Raw genomic sequence first — 27,291 nt, forward strand, 5'->3', positions numbered from 1 at the left:
AAATTTCTAATATATAAGCTTTTGGTGTCAAAGGTTTTTATGCATTTTAATGGTAGACCCATTATCAGAACATGGGACATGATGGGGCTTAATTACAGGAAGTTATATTTAAGCAATTTGTTGTAATAGTTTTTCAGTTATACTTTCCAACTATATCCACTTATCTTCTCATGTTACCTAATCCATGATTATTTTTTTTTTAATTGTCCAGTGGACAATTATAGGACCATATATTATTCTTAATTGAGAGCCAAAGGTAAAGTACAATTAACTTTTGAAATTAGATTTCAGGACACATTAGTCTGATGGCTTATATAGAATAAAAATACCCTAATGTTAAGCTGAGAGTTGAGGAAAAAATGTTTGGATTTAAGGGGATAGCTCTTGAAGTCAGGCAACTGTAATGAAATAGCTACACGCCCAGGGGCTATTAGAAAGGATGCCAATATACACATTCATTTAAATTCTGTTAATGGTAAATGCGAGTCTTTTTAGGCACAAAAGATGTGTCAGTACCATTAATTAGGTATGTAAGTACGAGATGAGATGCACATTGTTTGCTAGTGGTCCTGACAGCATAAGTTCTGCCAGGCTGCAGTAAAGTCCCAACAATAAATTCACTATAGGATAACCAGGAATTGTCGGAAGAAATTACGTTGAACTAACATACCAAATCTTTACACATCACTTCTCGTGTTAAAGCTGAACTCCCTTCTCTTTCAGGATGCTCAGATCACCGATATTGACTATATGGAGGAAAGGAAAGATTTTACTTATGATAAAGTGAAGTTTCAAGATCTCCCTAATTTTGCAGCTTATATGCATGAATATGGACAAAAATATATTATCATATTGGTAAGCATTTAGCTATTTTTTTCCCTTGTAAATACTATAACTATTATTATTCTTTGCTTATTCTATGTAATTATTAGATTTATTGTCTAACATTCTAGTAGTCTATAATAATTGATGGAATGTGTCTTGGTTTTTTTGTTTGTGGTTTTTCTTGTTTTTTTTTAGGATCCTGCTATTAGCACACAAAATCTAGTTGACGGTAGTCCATATGGAAGCTACATCAGGGGACAGAGCAAAAAAGTCTGGGTTAATGAATCAGATGGAGTAACACCATTACTTGGGGAGGTAATTGCATTTTTATGAATTTGAACTTGGTCTGTTGTCACTATTATGGTTTAATTTAGGTCAGGAGCATCCTTTTAAACTCTCATTTTCTAAGTTGCTGCTTTCAGTAAAATTACCTGTCAGTAAGAACTAAGTTTATAAGGTCTCATTTAGGATATGATACTTCTCAAACTTTCTGGATATTTTTTTTTCAGTTTTTTACATTAAACAAAAAGGAAAACTAAGGTAACTTGAAGTCTCAAGGGACAATTCATCAGCCAGCTCCTATCTATTTTCAGTAGTGACTGAAGAGCCAGCTCCCACATTGTCCTTTTAATATATAATTTTAACTTCTATTGAGATTTTTTTCTGTTGTGTATTGTTCCTTCTATGGCTTAAAAGAAAACCAATTGAAAACTCTGAAGTTAAGAAACTCATACTCTTTCTGACTTCTTTCTGCACACAAGCTATTGTCGCTCTAGCAATTTGTTGTTCAAAAGTCTTCAGCAGAGCACTATGTGAGCACTGCCCTCGATGTCCCAACTATGGGGGGTCCTGGTGATCATCCGCAGGGCCATAACTAGCAGAGATAGAGATGTGATCTCTATCTACCATTCCACTCTACTCAGCTCTTGTCAGGCTGCACCCGGAGTACTGTGTCCAGTTCTGGTCCCCACAATTCAAAAAAGACAGACAGACTGGAGAGGATCCAAAGGAGGACCACAAAGATGATCAAAAGGCTGGAGAACCTGCTCTGTTAGGAAAGACTGAAGGAGTTAGGTGTCTTCTCCCTAGAGAAGAGAAGGTTTGGGGGGACTTCATCACAATGTACCTGTATTTAAAGGGCAGCTACAAAGAGAACAGAGGCTCTCTCTTCACGAGGAACCACATGGAGAATACGAGGGGCAACAGGTACAAGTTGCACTGGAAACTTTTTACAATGAGAACAATCAATCACTGGAACACCCTCCCCAGGGACGTGGTAGAGTCCCCATCACTGGGAGTTTCCAAGATGCAATTGGACAGGGTGCAGAATGATCTCATCTGGGTTCCCTTTCTCATGAAAGGTGGGACCAGATGATCTTTCAGGGTGCCTTCCAACTTGGGCTGTTCTATGATTCTATGAACTCTTTTTAACATAATTAAAAGTTTAATTAATTATTTCCCTTTTAATATTGCAGGTGTGGCCAGGGGAAACTGTCTTCCCAGATTTCACCAACCCAGAGTGCACTAGCTGGTGGGTGGAAGAATGCAAACTGTTCTATAACACAGTGCCATATGATGGGATCTGGATTGTAAGTAATACAGAACTTTAATTTTTATTACTAGCTAAGGATAGAAGTTTATCAAATTCTTTTTGCATTGAATTTGAAAGGGATGTTTACTATTACTAACCTGAAATCAGCGCAGGATGTGGATGTCTTCTGGAGTTGAATTTGCAATTCAAATTTGAAGTTTAAATTTTAATTTGAATCATTAGTCATGGCATTTAAATGATCAGTGTGCTATTTTTTTGGTTGTCCAGTGACACTTTAAAATGCTTCAACTGATGAACCATTGCTAAAGGCAAATGCTAGCCCACTCCTGCACTCAAAATGGCAACATTTAGAGACCTGCACGCTTGCTCAGTGCATGTGTCCTAAGCAGGGCCTGAATACACAGTGTATTTCATACAATCTCTGTATCTATGCTCCAAGTAGCTTGTGGAATTAGTGAATCTGCAATTGCTCTTCCAGATAAGGATTTGGAAAATTCAGGCTCCCTAGACAGGTTGTCCCAGGAAAGGACTAAAATACAGTCTGGCACGATGGATTTTAGGTACAGTTCATGCAAATCAGATGAGATTAAGAACCATTTTGACTGACTAGATTCATTTTTTAAAGGAATATCCTGTAATAAAGCTTCTAAAAGTGGATGCCTGAAAGAAATCTGTGCTTAAACTTCTCAATCCCTGTCTCAGCACCTTCTTCCTTTTATTCTTTTTGTGTTTTTCCTACTTCCTTTTACTTAAAAATAAATATATATTTTGAATTAAAACAAGAATCTACTGAAAATTTTGTCATACATTTTAAAAAGCTGTAACAATTTTAAATTAACCTGTATGGCAAAATACAGTCCTTCAGCTGCTACGTGATAGAATGAGGTTTTTCTCACTTATTTTTTCTGACTCTGTGGTTCCATCAAGTCAAGCTATGAAGTGTAAGACTGCACAGCTCTTTTACAGAGATCAAATAATTTGAGTGAAGCAAATTGGTCAGTAGACTACAGTGCCTCCATGATGAATTTGCTCTCTTCTTCCATGCATGCTGTTCCTGCAGCACGTTCAAGGATGCACACAGAAATGCACTTACGGCATTGCCAAATACAATATTCATGGAAGAAGACAGCAAAATTTGAAAGCATAATGACTTGGAAAGTATTATAAATGAGATGTTTCAGAACATCTAGTCACCTTGGGTATTTTGACAGAAAGTCACAGCGTACGTTTGCTGGTTCTGTGTTTCTCTGCAAACACATGCTCCATACCAAAGACATTTCATTGAGCGATGTGTGGAGCTGGTCATAGGTAGGGACGATGTACAGATGAACACTTCTTGCAGTTTCTTTCTGGGGAGGGATAAGGTGACATGATGCTCACCTGGATATAGAAGTCTATCCAACACTGAGACCTACATTAATACAGGATTAGACCAGGTCAGTGTCTGAGCTATATTGTTCTTGCCTAATTGCATTGTATTAGTTCTAAGTAATTATTCCTTAAAGGATAAGAAAATAGAATGTAAGACTTTGTTACAAAAATGTACTTGAGGAAACTTTATTACATTCTGCATCTTATCTTTTCAGGATATGAATGAAATATCCAACTTCGTTCAAGGCTCAAAAACAGGTTGTGCGCCGAATGACTTGAACTATCCTCCTTTCACTCCCAGTAAGTCCATCTGCTTTAACCAGAAAGCAAAATACCAAAAAGTTTATGAATTACTGAGCAATTGGCTACAAGGATGCAAAGTGATTTTAGGGTAGGTCTTATGGGTGGAGTTTGAAAATTACTATTGACAGAAAATAACAGTATACTTTGGCCCTTGTGGAAGGCATGGTTCATGTAACCAGCTTTTTTCCCTTTTCAAATTATTACTGAATATTATTATTGCCTTAATTATGTCTGATAATATAATGATCTTATTTCACTATCAGTAGTTTTTGAGATATATGCAGAATTAAAATGGAGTTCATAATTTGTATTAAGTAGTAGGTTTAAGTAACTATTGCCAACCTGTTGTCAGATAATGATTCAGAAATTTAGAGTGTAGTTCTCAGTTATTCTTTGCATGGGTGCAAAGTTCAAGAGTAGAAAAGGTCACAGAGCAAAGATGAATCAAACCAGCAGCCAAGAGTAGCGTTTTGTTTTTGTAGCAGTAATACCGGCCTTAGTACAAACATTAAAGAGAAAAAGGGCTTAAATGTCATGCATGTGCATTAAAGAAAAGATTGCAAGTAGTCAGAATCAAAATGTACTTTAAAAGTGGTATTTCTATTCCTTTATTGAAGGTATTCTTGATAAGCTCATGTTTTCCAAGACACTTTGTATGGATGCAGTGCAGACATGGGGGAAACATTACGACGTCCACAGTCTTTATGGATATTCCATGGCCATATCAACGCAGAAGTAAGGAATACATCCTAAAATCTTTACAAAAGGATTTCAGAAAAGTACATGGCCTGCATTTTCAAAAAAGCAAGAGATTTCACTTCTAAAGGAACCCAATTCCTGGAAAACACTGTATTATATTTAAGCCAATGCAGCTAAAGCTGCTAACTAAAGTTGGTAATAAAAGCCACACATTGGTTGTCAAAGCTGTATAAAAAGATTGTTTAAAATTAATGTCTTGACCTCGGCTAAAAGACACCTGATTAACTGTAAAGGAGTCCACATCCCTGGGATGAACAATTATTGTAAATCAGTCAGTGTAAATCTGCCTTATATAAAACTATTGATGTCCAAATTGTCTTTTTACTTTTGCATAATTCCAGTCTTGTTTCCTTTTAAGAGTTATCGAAGCACTGTTTCCTGGAAAACGAAGCTTCCTTATTTCGAGGTCTACTTTTGTTGGATCAGGAAAGCACACAGGACACTGGCTGGGAGATAATGCAGCAACATGGGATCACTTAAAATGGGCAATACCTGGAATACTGGACTTTAACCTCTTTGGAATTCCTTATGTATGACATTATTTTTGTGACATCCTTTCAAAACATATGGATAAACAGTAGCTCTACCTCTATGATAATAGATGATCTAATCAAACGCTATCTAGATAACCATCTTACATTTTCAGCTTCAAATGAATCCCCTTTAGGAATCTCCCTTTAACACAGGAGGGCCACAAAGATGCTCAGAAGGCTGGAGCACCTCTACTATGAAGACAGGCTGAGAGAGCTGGGGTTGTTCAGCCTGGAGAAGAGAAGGCTCCAGGGAGACCTTAGAGCAGCCTTCCAGTAACTAAAGGGGCTTACAAGAAAGCTGGAGAGGGACTGTTTACAGGGGCATGGAGTGATAGGACAAAGGGGAATGGCCTTAAACTGGAGGAGGAGAGATTGAGATGAGATATTAGGAAGAAATTCTTCCCTGTGAAGGTGGCGAGGCCCTGGCACAGGTTGCCCGGAGAAGCTGTGGATGCCCCACACTTGGAAGTGTTCAAGGCCAGATTGGATGGGGCCTTTGGGCAACCTGGTCTGGTGGAGGATGTTCCTTACCATGGCAGGGGGCTGGACCTAAATGGGCTTTAAGGTCACTTCCAACTCAAATCACGCTATGATTCTATGATTTCTTTTTCCAATTACTGATTTTTGATTTAGGCCACTTATTTTGATTATTGTGTCTGTGTGTATGGTGGTAACAAACATGTTATCTTGTATATCCCAAGCTACCTGTTGTGATCACCTACTAGTGATCAATGTGAAACATTTCACTGTTTTTCTTATTTCAAATTAGAGACATCCATTTATAAGGGAAATAGCCAAATTCCTTTCCATGATTTAAACTTGCATGACTTTTCAGCTTTTTTCCTAATGTATGTATATTAACACCAAACAGGAAGGTAAAAGTTTGGAAGAAACAGAGCGATGGGCAGCATTAGCTAGTAATCAGTTGAATTTTTTGTACAACAAGGTTGAATTTGAAAGAAGAAAGATACAAATATGTTGAATGGTTCAGTCACTCTGGCTAGCAATTAAGGCTGAATTAATGCATTTCTGAAAACTAGAAGTTTTGTGTAGGGATTAGAGGTGCAATGTACTGCACATCCAACACAACCTGTTTTTATTTAAAGATTGGAGCAGATATTTGTGGCTTCTTTGATGACACCACAGAAGAACTTTGCAGACGATGGATGCAAGTAGGAGCATTTTACCCATTTTCCAGGAATCACAATTCTGAAGGATTCATAGTAAGTTGTGCTTTCTTTTACAAAATGCTTTGTGTTACACTACCACATTCCCTTTAATAGTATTGCTAGTAATGATTACTATCACTGATGATTACATAGCTGACCAGTTTGAAATGGCAGAACCTAAGCTCTCTTTATGAAATCCTAGATCTCAGAGGTTCAACTTCATAAGGGTTAATTATATATACTTTAAGACTACACTTATTTGGCAACAGTTTCATCACCATGGGTTGTGCATACCATCAAGGGCAAGCACTTACTGCTGTATGACCCATTAGATTGACTTTTGGGATCCCTTCAGCATGCACCTGCCTGCATGCCAGGGTGAATCCTGGGCCTAACCCCAATGAGCCTTCAATGTAGATGGGCAAGGAAGGACACGCAGTGTAAAGCACGGGGATCCTGGAGGAGCAGGACCTCAGGTCACACCACCCAGAAGGCAAACACTGTGCAGATGTGCACCACTGAATTTCTGCTTTTCTGAAACCACAGCCACTTTTCACATGTTTGGCAGAGTGTTTTCTGCATGATGAAAATAATAATCATCTGATATTTGTTTTCAGGATCAAGATCCGGCTGTGTTTGGACCTGATTCAGTCTTGGTGAAAACCTCCAAGTATTACTTGAATATTCGCTACACTTTGCTGCCCTACCTGTATACACTCTTTTATAAAGCTCACACTCAAGGAGACACAGTTGTGCGGCCAGTTTTGCATGAGTAAGTTTACTCATCAGTCTTTGTGATAGTTTTATGAGGAATAAAAAAAATCAGAGACATTAAACATTGCTAGGGACTCTCTAAACACTGATGTAGTCTCTGAAAATGCACATTGGAATGTGTTTATATATAGACAACTTTTCAATTCATGGAACACCATTTTGGAGTAATCAGAAGAGTAATCAGAAACCATCTGTAATTTCTGCATATACGCATATATTCTTGTCAGTCACTCTTAGGAGTTGCTATGAGCTGTTGTTGTCAGCTAATCAAATTATTCTCCACCACCAGGTATAGATATATATTAGAATATATGTTTCCTTGCCTGGAAACTCTTGAACAAGCTGTGTCAAGAGCACACGCACACCTACACTTTCACACATGTGTAGAGAATACTAACTAAACAATTAAGACCTCCTCATCTTTAGAGTATCTGACACTTAAAAAAAAAAGGGCAATTTTTATCTGCCGTTCTTCAGTCATGCCTCTAGACAGTACCCTGAAATAGTGGGATTGCTGATGATGGCGTAATTCATTAAAAGCCATTTACTGCTCTATCCTTCCCATTCTCTCAGGTTCTACTCTGATGACGTGACGTGGAGTGTCGATAAGCAGTTCCTGTGGGGTCCTGGGCTGCTCATTTCCCCTGTACTTGACCCGGTAGGTTTGGCTGTTTTGGTATCTATCTCATAAGCACTTCGCGAGGCACAGGGACACGTCGAGTCTCCAGTTCCAGCTCTCTTTTCTGGCAGGGGCTTGCAACATCAAATCCCCAAGTTACACTATTCCTGTCACTCCTTTATTGCTCTGATTCGAAACCACCTTCCAGTTCTGGGCCTTTCCAGTCTTGTGACAACCCTGTTAATCAGCTTAAAGGTTATAGCTCCTCTACTGCATACGTATTTCCTGCCAAAATCACACTCTCTCTCCTTTTTTATGCTGAACGAGCTGAACCGCAAGAATAGGCTCGGCCATTTCCCCAGGGATCCCAAGAAATCCTGGTCCTATTCTAGCATGAACTCTTCTGTCTTGACCAGACCCGTAAACTCGATTGGCAAAGAGATTGCAGAGGGCCTTGTTTATTAGCATTGACACAAATTTCCCTCCAGTGCAAACATGGTTTTTGCGAGATCCTTAGTTTACATTTATTTTTTCATGGGTACATCACATTACTGACTTATGGCTGTTGATGGATTCCTAACAAGCCTAGGTTTTGCTTCTTTTTTCTTTTTTTTTTTTTCCTCCCTCCTTCATTTATTGCTTCCAGTGAGAGAGCCCACAGCATATTTTTGTCACTGCCAAAATGGAAAATGGCACTTTGTGCTATTAAATCCCACTCCTATTTTCCAGTCCTTTATGGAGTCAAAGGCATCTGGTTTGATATTCTGATTCACCTCAACTTTGTGTCATTCCTGAATTTCATTCAGAATCAGCTTTTCTTGCTGCCTTTCGGCTTGTCTGGGACGCCACAAGAAAACAAATGGATCGTGGCTTATTGTGTGGCAGAATCTTGTAAATAATTTGCAGAAATTGTACTTGGATAGCTGCCTTCCTTTCTGGACATCATCATAAAACCATTAGAGAAAACAGTGAAGAGGAGAAGTATCAATGATTTTCTCAATGTGAACTTTAGTTTTCTTGGACAATATAATTTAGTAGATTAAGTTGCTTTCAAATATGGAAGTCGTTTCTTTGTTCACTTTTCAGGGTGTGGATACAATTCAAGCATATATTCCTGATGCAGTATGGTACGAGTATGATACGGTAAGTAAATGCAGAGGCTACTATAGGGAGATTTTTTTTAAATGGCTATGTGACGAAATAAGATTGTCAGCCCTGCTTTGGTGACAGAGACCTAAAGTAAAGCCCATAGGAAGGAAATGGTGAGACAAGGGATGAAGGGATGGTGGGATAAGTACATAAATATACATCTCAAGAAAGGACACAGAGGTATGGAATATAGCACAGGAGACAGATTGAGTGGAAACTTTAGCAAAGGCCATGTTTGAAATAAAATAAATAGAAACATTCATGTCAGAGTTCCAACAGGACTTGCTCTCTGCATTGACTAAGCAAAAACTAAAGAGTGAGAGATGTTGATTTATGAGCTGATTTATGTCGCTTAATCATATTGATAGGTAGTTGGTTTATCTTTATGTGCCCTTGGCACACAGATATTTACATAACTGAAAGCCTTTTCTAGGAAGAAACATTAAGGTGAAATTCAGGACTTAAGAAAATGTTCACAGCCACGAGTTATGCAACATACCTGTTCTCTTTTACATCCCTCTCAATAAGGGGGCAAAAATCTCAGCGAGAAAGCAATGGTCCAGTATGTACCTGCCAGCAGACAAACTGGGACTTCATTTGAGAGGAGGCTACATTTACCCTACTCAACAACCAGCTAACACAACTGTTGCCAGGTATGCTTCAAAAACGATTGCTTTTATGCGTTTTTTTTTTTCCAAGACTGAGCTGAGGACTTTCAGGTTACAAATCAGTAGCAGCCTATTGCATTTAGCAATTTCACCTTGAAATACGGGAGTAGCTGTGAGCCATACCTCACTTCCACAACTCCTTAAATTACAGTTTCAGTGATTACCTACAGGGGTTTTTGCATAGCATTTTGTAAACTTGCCATGTATTTTAATCTGTTTACATGAAAATGAAAGGCAACCAAGGACTAATCTAAGGCAATTCGCAAAGTATTGCAACCCTGTTGAGTGTCATATTCTTAACACGAACATGAAGGATGTATTAAGACTGATTAGATAAATGATACATGTAAGACAGAAAGTAACTTTCCACAGCCGCAAGAATCCCATGGGACTTATAATTGCCCTGGATGACAACAGTGCAGCTTCTGGGGACTTGTTCTGGGATGATGGAGAATCTACAGGTGAGCAGTTATCAATAATGAAATAAGAATGATTAACAAGGCATTAATACTTAAAAGTGTCAATCTTCCTGCGGATTTCATTGAGCAAGAATAAGACGTTGTAACACGCTATTAGTACTTCCTTGTACATCAATAGTTTTTCACCACTTTAAAGTGGAAAACTGAAACTATTATTAATTTATTTTTTTTTTCTTTCTTCAAGTTTCACTATAGCCTTAAATGTGTAAAGGTTTGGTACATTAGCATGCTGACTGTTAAACTGTGCTGTCAAGATTGATATATATTCTGGTATATATCCAAATTAGTTTCAACGGGTGCAAGAATGCATTTAATTATTGTTAGGCACTAAGAATCAGAAGAAAATGAAAAAAACTAGCACTGTTATTAACTCTCTGGAATTGTTTAAATTGCTTGTGAAAACAGTAGAAATTTTGTTAACCCAAAAGTATGGCATCGGAGCCAACTTTTTTTGCCGTCTGGTTTCCACGGCATACTGGCGCATAAGCACGCGAGTAAGTGTGTACGGGCTGTATCTGTCACGTTGCCAACCTCGCCTTAGTAAAGCTGCCAGAGATCTTGTTTCCCCCTGGGATAGTCGCTATAATTACACTAAGGCCTGTCAACCTCATCTCTTGTGATGTACTGGCATCGATACTACTTACCTCACCAGTGTTTTTTTCTGTCAAGGAATTTACAACATACATACCTTTTTTGCTTAGGGTAAGAATAAGGTTGCAACTTAATTCCATTGAAATTTAAAAAAAAAGACACAAACCTCTAATTTAAGATTAAACCTGCTTTTGGAATACATGCTGTCTAAGGGGAGCAGAGCTTATTCTAAAGGAATGGAAGAACTTTGCAAAAAATCAGGTATTTTCTTCATTTTAATCTTGAGATATAGGAAATTTTGAAAAATGAGGTACCTTGAACTGTGGCATTTTTTGTGGGATTTCTGAGGTTTTAGTTAGGCATCTTGTGTCCATTAAACTGAAAGAGTCTGGGGTATTTAAATCCTTCAGGCTGCTTTCGCAGCCTTTTTTCCTTATTATAAACTTTTTAGAAAAGTCAGCAAGCAGTCCAATCAGTTATTCTGAAATGATTTTTTGAAGAACTTTTACAAAATACTCAGGCTTGTATTAAAATGATTTAAGGAGTTCTATCTGACAGATTTTACTGTTTTATTTGCAATGAACCATATCATTTGGAGCTAAGGACTTTGGTTTATGACATCTGCCCGTTAATAGTGCTGCATTCCAAGTAGATCAAATCTTCTCTAATTCGTGTCCTACTGTGTCCATAGACTGCTGTCAGTGGCAAAAGTGTCAGAGCTTTCTTTAGCTACACTGGAATAAAATGTAGGTTAGAATATATCCTTATCCTCCAGCTGCTAAAAGCTACCTTTATCCTCAGTCACAATCTATTTGTTTAACTTGTGCAGGGCCCAGGGCTCTGACTAAACTTCCATGAAAGCAAGCAGCTCCTGGGGTTCAAAATTGCATCCCCCCTTTTCCTAATTGCATAGCTACCTTGTCCTCTACGTTATGCATTCAACCTGTATAACTCCCTTTTGTTATTTTAACTATATCAATCATATCTCCCAGAAAAACTTTCAAGCCTCTACTATTTTTAACTTTTGTGAAAGTTTGGGATGCTTTTAAGAAATAGAGCTGTGATTTGGCTGATTATTGCTGCCATAAATATCGAAGGCCTTGGGTGGTTGCTATACGTATGGGTGACAGCTATATGTACTCCTTTGTCAAGGCCTAAAATAACGAAGCTGTTATTCCACTCACTTCTGTTGAGAAACAAAACAATAAAACATCTTATGATTTTATTTCCTGCCCAAAACATACAGGTTGCAGTCTTTTCAGGGAAACTGTTTGCAATTTGTTTGTGATGACAGAATTTTTCTTTTTGTACGTGGAAAAAAAAAATGCCTGATCGCTTCAACTTTTGTATTTCCTTTTCCCGATGGCCTGTTATTTCCTCTCTTATGGTTCCATGGCATAGATCATTAATATTATTGTCACTTTTGCATGAAAATTTCTTATTTAGGATATTTTAAAGGATTAACTTTCAGCCATAGATCTACATTTAAGAGAAGCTAAGAAGGAATAACAGTAAAATAAAACGTAGTACATTTTAGAAAAGCTGATTTCAATGAATTTTTGGAAAATTTGGATCTCCTAGGATAAAAGAAAAGAAAGGAGAAAAGAAAGGAGAGAAAAGGAAAGAAAGCCTAAGGAGAAAAGAAAAAGAGAAATTAGAGTTCCTCAAAGAAATATTAATAAATATTTGAGTTGCTCAGTGCATCCTCTAAATGCAGTAAAGATAACAAATAACAATTTATTGGTCTCTAGCAGTGGCACGGTCCAGTTTTTAATGCCGGTCCTTTCTGTTCTGCAAGTGTAACTACTTTCTTTACCTTTTAGGTACAGTTGAGAGTAAAGCCTACATTTACTATCAGTTTACAGTTTCCAATGTAAGTATTTTATTTTAAATGATCTTATTTTCATTCAAGTTTTGTCAATAGTATCTTCAAAGGGCATTCTTTTCTCCTACAAGATTTACTGAGAAGCAAAATATTTGACAAAGTCAAAGCAGAGTCATGTTTAAATTACTGTAATTTAACTGGGATGCAAATCTGCTATTTGCCTTTTCTTCTCCCTGTTTCCTTTCACATAACAAACTCAGGAGCAATATGTATTGAGCAAGAGACCTGTAAGCATCAGTAGCAGTTAAAACAGGGTCAGAGAGGAGGTGAAGGTAGTGTTTGTGATTCTCAAAATATTGGAAATTTGAAACACGTCTTTGTTGTAGCTGAATGTTTCCAAAGAGCGAGGGGAAGACCTATGCCTTGTTTGAACCCACAGAATCCCCTTCATGACTAAGTTTTAGGGGTTTAATATTTTTTTTGAACTGAAACAGCCTTGGCAGGGTTAATTTATGGCAGAGTGAAGTCCAGATAATATTTCTATTCAATGTTCACCACAGATACCATGTGACAAAGATTCCAAGTAATATAACATACATTTTGAATAATAATAATAATAATAGTAATATCTACTAAAGGTATTCTTTCCCTTGCCATGGTGAAACAGCAGGGCAAGAACTGAGAGAGAATGCATAGAAACGTGGGAGTGAAAGCAATGGAATAGAAGGTGGAAGCACATGCATTAATTATTTTTTAATCACATGTAATCACGCAATCATTTGTAGATAAGAAACCATAGTTACTATTGGAGTTTGAAACTCTTTTAGCCAAATCATCAGTTGACTGTAATGATGTTGAATTAAAAATTAACATAAAATTTCACATGGAGAGTAATAAGAAAGTTATACACTGACATATGTGACAGCCGTGGTACAGTTCTGCTCTTTGGACTTTTAATCTAATAACAACTAATGCAATTTAGTAGCAACTGCTGTTTTTATATCAGGAAAAGTGAAATGAACCTTCACTTGTTAGATCCCAGTGAGATCCCAGTTGAGTAGAGGCTGCTCTGTCACAGACTTGTGTCAGCCTTTTCCTATTTCCAAATCAAGCACAAAAAGAAGCTGAAACACAGCTATGAAGCATATTATATATATATGTTAGAAAGGCATTATTGTGGGAACAATAAGCAGGGCAATAATTAATATGTTAGAAAAAAGGTATGGACTTTATTCTACAGTATGAAGGTCTAATTAGGAAAAATTGTTAAATTTGCAGGGTTTGGGGCCGATTTTGTTTATAAGAATATGATCACTATATTTTTTTTTTCAGAATGTTCTACAAATGAATGCTATAAACAGCAATTATGTTGATCCAAACAACTTGAAGTTTGAAGAAATCAAGATACTAGGAGCAGTCCAGGAAATAACATCAGTTACTGTATCACAGAACAATGTCGTGGAAAATTCGCCACATAAGATCACCTATTATCCTCTAGAAAAGGTAAAACAATAACAGGAAAATGGGAAGTAAAAATCTTTGAAACTGCATCACCTTTATTTTATATATTGGTAAGGACAGTACTCAGCACTAATGTTGTTTCAACAGAATACATTGTGTATTTTATTACAGAACAGAAGTACAATTGCATTCAATTCAGCTGCATACAAAGTACATCTAAGTTTTGCTCTCAGACCCTCAGTGCAACAGAAAGTTTAGTTATACAGTTATTCATGTAGCAAAATTTAATTTCTAAGAGGAGGAATAGCTTTGTGATTTTGTTTGATATTAGAGGAGGATACAAAATATTTATGGTTTAGATAAGTATTTGTGCATTGATTTTTTTTTTATTATTATTATTTTTTTTAAACAAAATCAAGCGCACAGATAAACTTCCTTTATCACTTTACAGAGTTCTTCACAGGATGAATACAGGAAAGCAGCAACACAGTGCATTTATGTGCAAAGCAAGCAAACATGCTGCTGCTAGTGGGAAGCTTTCATGAAAGTACTTTCCACACTAAGGATAGTGCTGACGTTGCTTTCAACTTGCATTGTACATCATCTTTACTTATTAGAAGCACCTGAGTTACCCGTTATGTTATCTCAGTTACTGAATCAAAATAACAATATTTTAACTTTTTCTTACCTCTTACATTCATATTTTGAAACATGAAGGACCTGTGCCCTTAACTTTATTCCTGTCTGCTTCCAAGGAAGCTGTGGGAATGACTCAATTTTTTTAGATTCTCAATTTTTCAGATTTTATCAGCCAGAATATCAGTTGTGTGTGTTTGTAAAAGTGAGAGTATCAAATACTACAGGACAGGGTTTTTTGATAGTTGTGACACAGCAAAATGTATTGTTCCTGAGGACTAGCATCTCTGCTGACTGAAGGAAAGATGGATGTGATGTGGGATTTAATAATTGTTTATTGTTTCATATTTATAGGTTGCTCATATAACAGGACTTCAGCTTGAACTGGGGAAATCTTACACAATAACATGGACTCAACAAGTGACTGTCAATGACAGGTTTAATTGTTATCCCAGTTCTGATCCAACACAAGAAAAATGTGAACAACTTGGCTGTACCTGGGAAGTAAGTAAAAGTTACTTCTCTAAACTATTGAGAAAGAAACGTTTCCAGAATCATAGTTTTCTCTTTATAGTTGTTACAGTGGAAAAAGTAGTCTGGCAGAATTATCAGATTTAAATAAAATGGGGACACAGACATCAGCTGGTCCTGTACTCACAGATTTAATTTACCTCACTAAAACTAAGGTACTTGGCAACCCTGTAAGTTCTTCCAAAGTACATCAGAAACGGAGGAAAAAGGTGGCATTTCTTGAAAGGTGGAAAGAAATAATATGGAGCGATGAATAAAGGGAATAGACTTCAGATCAGCATCTTCAGCTACCTCTTCTGCTTCATTGGCACCATGGCCCTCAAGGCTTATCCCCTTTGTCTCACCTTCATTGTCACTGAAGCACATTTTAAGTCAGACCGACTCCTCTGGGTCTCACTTTGAGAAGAAATCCTTCAATACCCATGAAATGTTGATTCCTATGTGAACTTGGTCGTTTATATCCGTGTCGAGGAGGTATTTCCAAATCGTAATCCCCAATATGCAGTTCTTTACCACCTAGTTTCATGTATGAATATCCCATGGCTAGAAACATTCAAAGAGCAGCGTGCCTTGGCAGGATTGAACTTCAGGGGGTCCCTCCAATTAAATCACTCCACGCTCTCCTCTAAATCTAAATATTACAGCTTGGACACGTCTCCTAGGCTTGAAGACCAAAGTTCTCTGTCAGCTGCTCTTGAACCAACCTCAGCTGAAGTGGTTGAGGGACTGTCCTGATTTTGTTGCACTGTTAGGAGTATTTTTTGCAATTTTGGATGTTTGGAAATGGCTGTTCCTGTGAAATTGAGCTCTGGTCCTGTTATGGACTGGGTATGTTTTGAACACTTGCTCAAGCTGAAAGGTGCTTTGAATTTGGTGACGACAGCTGAATAAATATTCATTAGCGATTCAGATGTGCAGAGCGGGCGTAGCTTCGTTTGAACAGCTAGGCAGGATTGATGGTAAGTATCCAGAGGTGGAAGGCTAATGCATTAACCTAATCATCTCATCTAACCTCAGCATAGCTAGTTAGAGTGTTTATGTTCAACTGTAGCAGGAAACTGAAAGTAATTTGGGTCTTGCTGTCAGGAGATCTTAGATAAATAGGATGTAATTCTCAGTGGATATTTTAAGGATAATTCGTGTGAATAAAGCCAATGGAAAGGTCTCATCTGATGTTGCCTGAATAACTAATGCGATTTGGGTACATCACCTTGTGTGAGCCAGAGACCAGAGAGCAATGGGGTTAAGAGAGAGGAAGCTTTAGGAATTTCAACAGGCCAAGGCTAAGCCATGTTGTGGGATTGAGCTGAAGATCACAGATATAGGGAAATTAAATCCACCTCCAGTATGTAAGGATTCAGTTTCTTTACTGAACTGTTTTGTACAGCCGTGACTGTATTGTTTGATTTTATCTGATTTAGTGTAGAGATCAAAGGGTTCTGTATTACTGCTTTATAGTTCACTAGTTGCAATAAATTTTTTTCTCAAATTCTACATTTGACAGATATCTGATAAAAATGGGAGCTTTGGATTCCTCTAACAAAAAAATACAGCAGGCCAGTTCACTCACCTGAAACTTATTTCTGTTTGCAGCCGGTAACATCAAACTCAGATGTCCCACCCTGCTATTACAGCTCTGACAATGCCTACTCTATAGACAATGTAGAATACACCTCGTCAGGTTTGTCAGCCAACCTCACCTTAAACAGTGCCCAGACCAGAGCTAATGACAACTTCACTGCACCAATTAGTACACTACGCTTGGAAGTGAAATATCATCTTAACAACATGCTGCAATTTAAGGTAATGTCATTCCAGAATTTCTATGAGTGTTTAATATCCTATTATTAAAAATATTCTTATTTATGAAAATTATAAGGGGTATTTATAGTCAATTTTATATTACATAGACTGTAGCACCCTTTCCTAAATATGTTTCTCTTTCTAACCAAGTAGTTGCTATTGTTCTTAGCTCACATCTTTTTTTGTCCTATAATTCTGTACTTGGTTATATGATGAAATTATATGAATCAAAGGTATAATGTCAATATATACGTGTAATGTCAACCAGAAACTCTGGAACTAAAGACATTTTATTAGTATTAAGGTAAATTTATCTATAAGCATTATCATGTACAGTTATTTTTGCATTAATCATTCTACCTCTATTTTAAAATTTTTAATACACTATTGTTTAGTGTTTCCAACAACTTGTTGTATTCATTTTAACTAATTCATATTTCTATCGCTATAGGTAAGATTTCAAAAAACTCATTCATTGAAATGAATTGATTTTTACTTCACAGATTTACGATTATCAAAACGCACGATATGAGGTTCCAGTACCACTAAATCTCCCAAGCTCCCCAACGAGCACGGACAAGGAACGACTCTACGAAGTATCAGTTCAGAAAAAACCATTTGGTATACAGATTCGGCGCAAAAGCACAGGAACAGTCATGTAAGCCATAGTCATTTTATTTTATTTCACTTGATTTTATTAGCTCTTTTCAAGCCAAACTATTTTCTTGTGTACTATGTTTTTAAATACCTTAAGACTGGCTTTTGTATCCTTCCCATAAAATGACCCTGCCAAATGCCAGGTGCTGCTCCAGCGGAGATGGTTTCACCATTGCATTGTATGAGAGCACTGCCCAGGGGGAGGATGGAGAAGGTGCCCTGAGCAATATCCTATTTTTCTCATAATTATCTAAGGTTTTTCCCCTGTAACTTCATAATCTGTCACTAGCTAAGTGTCCTCTACAACATGTTGAAGTGTGGAATGTAGACAACTCCAAAGGCCATTTCTCGTATAGTTCCCAAGTCTCTGGGAGGCCCAATGATTTTCTACATTTTCTAAAATTTTCCTTAGGTGACCACAGGTGATCATTAAGGATTGATCATTTGGTTAGGTTTGGGGGAATGGTTAGGAAAAAAAAAAAAATTAGAAGAAAGTAGTGTCTCAACTAACTTGCAGAGGGATTTTTGTAACATGATAGCTAACTGGTCTGACAGGAGCTTCATTTCTTTCCTTGATTAAGTTTAAGTCAAAGCTAGAAAACAGAGAACAATGATGTTAGCAGTTGCTTGTGTTGTGTTTTTTATTTAAAAAAATAATAAATTTTTATGTCATTTTTTAAAGTACTCAAAACTTAATTGCAAGCGGAGTTCCTTTTTACCAACCAGAGTAATCATTCCAATCGCAATTCAGCCTCCTGGAACAATGTCATTCTTTGGCAGGGAACCATCAGCTTGCAGTTTGGTTTCTGAATGTAAAGATGCTGATTTACAACAAATGAAACCTATGAATACAGTTTCAGTGTAATCTGCACAGAAAGTCCACTGAACTGTAAAAAGCACCCTCTTTACTATATTCCACATGGCACCAAGGATCAGTCTGGGAGGAAAATATGATCATAGTCTCCTGAAACACATTTTCTCACTAAATTGCCAAAATATCATGCAACTTGTCATGCATTACGCCTATGCATAATATACATCTCTCTGAGAGATACAGAGGACTTTGTGTCTCTAAACTGTGTATCAAATTCTTAGACATCCCCATTTCAAGTGCTTTAAGTTTTCTTGGTAACCACAACAGTTTTATTCCACCTTTGCTCAAGGGGGAGATTTTCAAAGAAAAAGAGTAGCCTAAAAATAGTGTCTACCAGCTAAACATCGCACTGAAGACACTATATTCTTGGGTTTGTTTTCCTCTTTCCATTTTAGCTGGGATTCGCAGTTACCCACCTTCACGTTCAGTGACATGTTCATTCAGATTTCTACCCGCTTAGCATCCCAGTATATATATGGATTTGGAGAAACTGAGCACACCACGTTTCGACGTGACATGAACTGGCACACCTGGGGAATTTTCACAAGGGATCAGCCTCCTACTGTAAGTAAAAGCAAATGTAGCTTTTGGACAAATGAGCCTAAAGTGCAGAGGTGTTCAGAAGGACTTTAAAGTCCAGTGGATGTCCACTGGTACTGGACACACATTGACTTTGGTCATGTTTATCATGGCTTATAATTTGGATGGTGTCTCAATGGCAATGGTCTTCTCAAACCCTATTCCTTGTGACCAGCGAGACCAATGTGTGGAGCTCAGGCCCTCATACAGGCATTGGAAACAAAAAATGGTTTAACAATAACAGCACATTCCTCCTTTTTGTTATTCTTCTCAGCTAATTATTCTGAAAGCTAGACATGGGTCAAGACAACTCCCATTACTCTGAGATTAAATTAGTACTTACAGAGGTAAATCAGAAATCTTACGTCTATGTATATCCTATGTGTGCTATTTCCTGTGAGATAGTACAATGTTTGCAATTTGCAGGGAATGACCAAGGAAGTAGTGATGGTTAATTATAGCTCTAATTTCCAGTTCAGGTTTCATATTTTTGAGTAAATGAAAGATAACCAAATGTCACCAGCATCTCCTGATAATATAGACATTGGCTACTGTTTGAAAAGAATGGAAGTTTTGTCCTCGGGAAGCACTTTCTCATTAGCAAGTTATAAAGGCAGAAATACCTTTGCTTTCCTTCCTGCCTGGTCAGTCTGTCCAGGACTGACTCAAATTGTGAAGTTGAAAGTGATCTTCTGTAGGTATGTTTTGTAGGTACATAGGGTGTAAGTATATAATTTCGGAGTTATTTGTTGTATATTTGGCAGATGTGTGTCTCGTCTTTTACTAAATTTATTAATAAATGTAAATAAGTGAACGTTTGTGATGTTTCCCCAGTAGAATGTATTTTGTTTTGTTTGCAGTACAAGATGAATTCCTATGGTTATCAACCATTTTACATGGCTCTTGAACAAGATGCCAATGCCCATGGAGTTCTCTTGCTTAACAGCAATGCAATGGGTAAGAAAACCTTCACTTTATTTTCTCAATGTATTTTATTTTTATGGTCAGTGTTTTGCAACAGTGGTGAATCCAGGCACCCTTTTCTCATTTTACTTCCCCCACTTCCAGATGTGACGTTCCAGCCGACCCCTGCCCTGACATATCGCACCATTGGAGGAATTCTCGACTTCTACATGGTTTTGGGCCCAACACCAGAACTTGTTGTTCAGGAGTACACTGCAGTAGGATTCTTACTCTATTACAAACTAATGCTGTTTTTTTGGCTGGTTGGTTGGTTTGTTCTATTTTCACCTTCTCACCACAAATATTCATTCTTATTTTTAGCTGATTGGACGACCAGTCATGCCACCCTACTGGTCTTTGGGATTCCAGTTGTGCCGCTATGGATACAGGAATGACTCAGAAATCGCCCAGCTGGTGGAGGACATGAAGAAAGCTAATATTCCCCAAGTATGCTGGTAGCAGTTAACATTTGAGCTTGTGCCTGAACTTTTAACTTCAGAGTATTAACTAAGACCGTTTAAAGACAAAATTAAAGAACCAACCAAAAAAACCACCACCACAGTAGAGCAGACTATGGTTTATGCCAGAACTGAACATCTCTGCACACTCTGGGTCATATTAAAAGTAGTCCTTAGGCTGCTTTATTTTCCTTATCACTCATACCAAAGAAGCACCCAGATGCCTTAGTCAGTCATGGGCTCTCGTCATGCTGGCTATGAAGGAGCAATGATCAACAAGAAAAAACAGCAGGAAAGAAAATGAAACAGCATCATTTCGATGGTATATTGCTCTGAGTCAAGTCAGCTGTGATTTGGCCCAGGTTGTCATTGGGAAAGTTGGAATAGCACATCGATCTAACAAAATTATACTGTAAATTTAATGTGACTCTTCATTTTAAATGTAATTAACATCGCTATTTCAATAGAGAGCAACTGTTTCCTCTATTTCCTTATAGATATGGTAACGAACGCACAGTTTCTGTATTACATACACATATGTACAAATCCAGGACTTTTTTCTCTATTATGTATTAATTTCTACCTTCAGACTAGATGCAGTAGTGAAAGGGGTTTTTTGTATTGGACTTGCTGATAGGTTGAATATTCATTTAAGAGCTTTAGCTTAAAGTTAAGCTTAAAGCTACTTCCAAATTTACAGTTCAAAAGTTCAGTATTTTACTTATTTTGGCAGATTTTCAATACATATGTCTTTGGAACAAAAAAAATCATTTTAAATTAATTGTTTTTGTGAACTGCAGGATGTCCAATATGTAGATATTGACCATATGGAAAGGCAACTGGACTTCACCATTGGCGCACGCTTCGCTGGATTACCGGCTCTGATCGACAAAATAAAAAAAGACGGAATGAGATTTATCATTATCCTGGTCAGTTTTGAATACTGCTTTTAAATTTCAATATATCATTGCAGAATGCAGAATACATTCAACAGCATTTCTAAACTTGTTTTTTAAGCAGAAGGGTAAATATGTTTTTAATCGTAGGATCCAACCATCTCTGGAAACGAAACCAATTATCCCACCTTCTCAAGAGGTGTGCAGGATGACGTCTTCATAAAATGGCCGAATACCAATGACATTATATATTCCAAGGTACTGTTCTTAAAAAGTTGATGACAATAGAGACATGCTGTATCCAAGTGAGCAACGTGTCATCCTTGACTCCAGCGCTAGCCATAGGGGGAAAGTCTGCTAATGGTATATTCACGCTTGGCTGTAAATGACATATTGAATAAATACTACAAACTGAATTGTCTTCAGTTTGTGTTGTCATTCACATAGGTATCAGGGAAGAATGGTTATATCCGCCTGTTGCTGACGCTCAGTTTACATTCAGTGTGGTTTGATTACTTTAAAATGTCCTTTGTCCCATTAGGTCTGGCCATTTCTTCCCAATGTAGAAGTCAATGAGTCCCTGCCTGAGCAAACCCAAATCCAGGTAAATGTTGATATGGTTTTGTTATGGACTCAAATATAGACAGTACATTAATTAAGAAATATAGCAGCAAACTAACTGATAAATCTTGTGGAAGGAATAAGGTGCAGAAACTTGCTAGCCTTCCTAACAGAGCCAAAAAAGTTAGTGAATGAGTAATTTTTAAATTTTTTTAATTTCTAATTTTTTAAAATAAATTGCAGTATTTTAACAGCAGTATGCTTTCAGTCCTGTATCTGTTTTGTTTTCCTACTGTTTTTATAGCTGTATGGAGCACATGCTGCTTTCCCAGACTTCTTCCGCAATTCCACAGTGGAGTGGTGGAAGAGGGAAATCCTGGAGTTCTACAACAATCCCACCGACGCCTCAAAAAGCATCAAGTTTGATGGCCTGTGGATTGTAAGCATAGAAATGCATTTGATTTCTGGATTTTTTTTCTCTGCTAGACGCTATCAGAGGGCCACATTTCACAGTATATGTACTGCTGTTGAAACTTAGAGGATATCTGGTGTTAAATTGCCATTAAGTAAAATAAAAACCTAGCTGGAAGAAAGCAAGCAGAGCAGCAGGCAGAACCTGAGCCCCCAGGCAAAGGCACATTTTGGCTCTAGGTTGTACACTTGCAGTGCCTTGTTATATCACGACTTTCTTCCTCCACTGTGATGCTGTTTGCACAGCAGAAACAGTGTCCGGACGCACTGTTCTTCCCTTGAAACGCTTCGCAGCTCCCTGTCCCTAACCGTATCACACGTGAACTTGTCAACAAAACATAGAAAAGCAGACTGAGACTGCAGCTGCGAGGACTCCTGAAGACTTCTACAATGCTGCTTGTTTGTAATTTAATATTTAGTGTGCTTTGTAGGTTTGAAGCAAATACAGGTTTTGCTCAATGTTTTTAGGACATGAATGAACCGGCAACTTTTCTGAATGGCGCCATTGGCGGCTGTAGAAATGACCTCCTAAATATGCCACCATATATACCTTGTAAGTCTGATCGCTCCTTAAAACAGTTTTAGGTCATTCTGGTTACTACGTAATTTCTTATATGGTTTATGTGGTATAACTGCCTGAAGTTAGATATATAAAACCACAACTCCTAAATGAATGTGGGGTTTGTTTGGGTTTTTTTTTTGAGATAATGGGCACACTTCAACCCCATCTATTTCAGTGGGAGCAGTAACTGCATGACACTTTTTAAAAATAAAGTTATTTTCAGCTACTTGCCTGCATATGGATTTTGATACCTATTTTATATCTAGGTCCTTTGCTTTAGGCATGGTAGAGAATGTAGTTCTCTGCTTTGCAGTTTTTCTCAGATGAATAAGGCAATCAATTTAAAATTTAGAAAATATCCTTCTGTCTCCTCTCATTACAATTTATCTATACAGTCGAACACTTGTAATACTTAGCTTTCTTAACTTGGTTTTACTTAAGTACTAGTGTAAAGTAGTAGTAATTAGTAATTATTTATTAAAGGTTTATTAGCATACTCCTGTTGCTTACTGTTGTCTTCAGTTATTATGAATAGTTTCTCAGGAACTGTCAGGAAGTTAATATACAGACACAGACCTTCCCCCCACCCCACCCATTTTTCTGTTTATATGGATGATATGACAGTGTTTACAAAGATTTGCAATATCTTCTGAATTTGGGTATACTCTGTTTACTCTTTGGGCCTTTCCAGGAAGAGAATCTGTAACTGAACTATTGACACACTTACAGACCCAGATACCTACATTAGAAATATTCTATTTTGGAAATAATATTTTTTATAATTATAAATAAATTAATGACAGTATACATGCCTAAAAGAGATTGAAACTCTAAGAGATTATGAAAATTAAGAAAAAGTAACTCAAATTATTATTGAATATTCAGTAGTAAATATTTTTGTTCCTTTTCTGTTAGATTTGGGATACCGGTCACAGGGATTAATTGTCAAAACTCCATGCATGGAGGGTCAGCAATATCTTCCAGATGGTACCCCAGTTAGACACTACGATGTCCACAGTCTTTATGGATGGTCACAAACAAAACCTACCTTAGAGTAAGTGAAATTTGCATACTTTGTTTTTGTTTCCAAAATACATTGTAGATGAATATTCTGTGTCTATACTCTTAAGGCCAAAACTTTCATCAGTTTATTTAACACTCCTGAGAAATCTTTCTTTTCATCCCAATATCTTTGATTCTTCAGTTCAGCTGGAAGTGGAGTTTGGTGCTCAGAAGTTTGAGCAGCAGTGCTATAGCTCTTGCAGTTGGTGTTATTTTCCATCATGTTATTGCTCAGTTAGCGCAGTGATCTCACCCGTGATGCAAGCAGGGTGGTATGAACTTGAGCTGCTGCCGGAAAGGATGTGCTGGAGAAGGTGAGGCGGGTCTGCGCAGGTCTGAGCTGAAGCTGTGCTTCTGTGGTTTCACTGCAATAAACACCTTCTGTAACTGGAGCTAGCTAGAAGGAAAAGCCGCCACCTGCTCAAGCATATCTACACCTGCAGCTGCCTCACTGACTGTCTCAGGGCAAGCAGGCAAAGTTTTCATTTTGAGTTTAGCTGCTTTAAAATCACTGGCCCTGAGCAGACACACTTTTCCAGGTGGGTGTTAAAGACAGTTTACCCAAGTTGGACAGCAAAGAAACTTACTGCTCACCTAGCTGGGGAGCAATTCGTTGTATACCAGTTCTGAGGACTTCATTCATATAAATGCCATGTTGTGCAAGCTCGAGTGCTGACCTGCATGATGAAACCAGATGGCCATGGTGCTATTTCTCATATAGTTTAATTTGGATATAATTACTCGCCATCGAGCATTTCCTTGTCCCAACGCATTCAAACACAACACATTGCCTTTTCAGCTAGAGGTTTCTGTTGTGAGACAGCCGGCAAGGGCGTCCCAGGGCGATGCTCTGCATTGTGACCGAGAGCAGTCAGTCAAAAGGCACCGCTTGGGCATTCCTGCACAAGGCAGAGTGGAGAGCAGGTCTGAACGTTTTGATCAGCTGCTGGGAACAGTAATTACTGAATGATAGTCTCACATAATTACTGTAGTTAAAATACAACATACTTTTGTGTTTCTCCATTTTGCTGGGGTAGCCCGGTTTACTCCTAGGGTGGATATTGGTTTTGCCTTACACTATACATCTAGAGAGGGAAAATGACTATAGTTTTTTTTAACCATGTTAATTTAAGAAGGGCTCGCTTATGTCCTCTATTTCAAATGAATTTAGTAGTAGTGAAAAGGGGGAACAGTGACTTTTAAAATGCAAACTGTGCAGAAGGCTTTACTTTTAATTCTCTTGGTTCCAAGGCAGGCGTCGTTATCTGTTCCTTTCTGAATAGTACCCCAGCCTACTTTAGATAGCATCTGATCTAATGATAACAGATCTGCGCTGTTGCGTTTCCAACTCAAGGCGTAAGCAAGGAAACAGTGTTTCTTTATAGGTCTTAAGAACCTTAAAGCCCTTGGTACCTTTGATATTACCATAAAGGAAGAGAATATCAAGGCTGCTTGAATTTTTGAGGGAGTGGATGTTGCATTTGGCAGCGTGCCATTGCAGCTCTGCCAGTCAAGGCAGGAGCGAAATTGCTGACAGGACAGGAAGGAATGTCTGATGCCTCTGCTGTCAGCCAAATCACATGCGATTTGGGCATTGTAAGTAGACACTAATTTAACACTAGGAGGAATATTGCCATCTTTTCCGTGTATTAAGCATGAACTGAAATGTCGCGAAATATTTCCTTCTGCTTTGAGAGGTACCGTAACAGAAAGGACTGTGATAAATTACACAGCTTATACAGATATTCTCGCACTTTAAACTTATTGAAAAATGTAAGTTTCAAAAAACCCAGAAACATACATAGCTATGTATATCTATCAGGTCCCAATTTATTCTTTGGTGCTAACTGAAGGAGTAATTGTGCGACCGAAGACATGTTGTAATAATAATTTATTCTAACACTAAACCATCCAAACAGGAAGATTGCTTGCATGCCAAACTCACAAAAGCCTGTAACTCTAAAAGTGAACAGCAATTTTTTATGTAACTTATGTGGGGGTTGGAACTAGATGATCTTTAAGGACACTTCTAACCCAAACCGTTCTATGATTCTGTGACTCTGTTATTCTATGATTCTATTTTGGTTCTCTATCCATTGGGTAAAAGGAACATCTAGATATTGGCTTCTTTCATAATGAGGCTTTTGCACAGACTTGAAAGCCAGAACCCTTACCAGTGAATGCAGTAACCATTTGGAGGTAAATTTGGGCCTTGTGACATGAGTAATTGCTTTTCATGGATACAGCTATGGCTCAGTCCTGGAGCAGAGAGCTGGCACTTCGCGTCAGCAAAACACTTGAGTCATGCTCATACTTGAGCAGCTCTATGCATGACGTACATTTTCTTTACATTTGGAATTTTAGGTGCAATAAAGCTGCAAATCCTCTAAAAAATTAATTTTTGCTGCCTTATTGAAGCAGCTGTTTAGGCAATTATTGTGGAGCTAGCATTGGAGAGCAGTGTGAGTTAATCAGTGTAGCTTTCTAACTAGTATTGTGGTTTAGTATTTTGCTGTAATAGTTCAGAGTACGTGTGCGTGGCTGCAGAGGAATTGTTCTAACAAAGTGGAGCAGTAATGCATCCGTACCAGTCACACAGCACAGACCAACAGCACGTGCTGCAGAGGAAGGTGCTTGAATCCTTGGTGGAGCAATTAGGAAGCATAAATTCCCTTTAACTCAGCTAATTTTTTTTTTTTTTTCCTAAAGCTTACTTAGTTACCTTTCCAGGTACTTTGTGGCAATGGCCAAGGCTTTATTTAAGAAATTATTTTTTTAAAATTATTTGAGGTAATGGGGTTAATTGGTGCATCAGTTCTGCATCCAGCTCATTCGTGCCCGCAGCTCGGGGGCCTCAGGAGCTCTTCTCTCCTGAATCATCGGCAAGCCGCAGTCTCCCCTCCCAACAGCAGTGATCCTGAGCAAGGCCATTGGGTTTTAGTGCTAGAGCATCTTGAAAAGTCCGTGGCAGTCCTTGCCTGGTGCCAGCTCTTTCCTTCTATCCCCCAACCCCAAGTGCCTCTGTGTTTCCTGCCCTGCAGGTTTTTGCCTCTAATTTGGGAAAGAGAAATAAGTTCCACCAACCTCCTAAGGTTACTAACCTCTGACCAAAATCTCTTCTGCTTATGAGGAAGCCAAATGTGATCAGACCAAGAGGTCA

General features: G+C 37.9%; 1 protein-coding gene across 1 annotated transcript in view; it reads left to right on the forward strand.

Moving 5' to 3' along the window:
- SI (sucrase-isomaltase) overlaps positions 1–27,291 on the forward strand; it is a 53,858-nt gene that overhangs the window by 15,322 nt on the left and 11,245 nt on the right. The window contains exons 11-37 of the mRNA XM_075761625.1: positions 724–855; positions 1,021–1,140; positions 2,301–2,414; positions 3,964–4,048; positions 4,669–4,786; positions 5,169–5,340; positions 6,450–6,566; positions 7,130–7,284; positions 7,860–7,944; positions 8,992–9,048; positions 9,583–9,707; positions 10,095–10,183; positions 12,616–12,665; positions 13,950–14,120; positions 15,069–15,218; positions 16,839–17,048; positions 17,552–17,706; positions 18,975–19,143; positions 20,019–20,115; positions 20,227–20,339; positions 20,443–20,568; positions 21,380–21,508; positions 21,626–21,733; positions 22,017–22,079; positions 22,341–22,475; positions 22,976–23,060; positions 23,985–24,123. Coding sequence (XP_075617740.1) covers positions 724–855; positions 1,021–1,140; positions 2,301–2,414; positions 3,964–4,048; positions 4,669–4,786; positions 5,169–5,340; positions 6,450–6,566; positions 7,130–7,284; positions 7,860–7,944; positions 8,992–9,048; positions 9,583–9,707; positions 10,095–10,183; positions 12,616–12,665; positions 13,950–14,120; positions 15,069–15,218; positions 16,839–17,048; positions 17,552–17,706; positions 18,975–19,143; positions 20,019–20,115; positions 20,227–20,339; positions 20,443–20,568; positions 21,380–21,508; positions 21,626–21,733; positions 22,017–22,079; positions 22,341–22,475; positions 22,976–23,060; positions 23,985–24,123 — 3,269 coding nt within the window. The remainder of the gene's footprint in view (positions 1–723; positions 856–1,020; positions 1,141–2,300; positions 2,415–3,963; positions 4,049–4,668; positions 4,787–5,168; positions 5,341–6,449; positions 6,567–7,129; positions 7,285–7,859; positions 7,945–8,991; positions 9,049–9,582; positions 9,708–10,094; positions 10,184–12,615; positions 12,666–13,949; positions 14,121–15,068; positions 15,219–16,838; positions 17,049–17,551; positions 17,707–18,974; positions 19,144–20,018; positions 20,116–20,226; positions 20,340–20,442; positions 20,569–21,379; positions 21,509–21,625; positions 21,734–22,016; positions 22,080–22,340; positions 22,476–22,975; positions 23,061–23,984; positions 24,124–27,291) is intronic.

Source organism: Balearica regulorum, chromosome 9 (assembly GCF_011004875.1).
Source record: "Balearica regulorum gibbericeps isolate bBalReg1 chromosome 9, bBalReg1.pri, whole genome shotgun sequence".
In the NCBI taxonomy this organism is placed as follows: Eukaryota; Metazoa; Chordata; class Aves; order Gruiformes; family Gruidae; genus Balearica; species Balearica regulorum.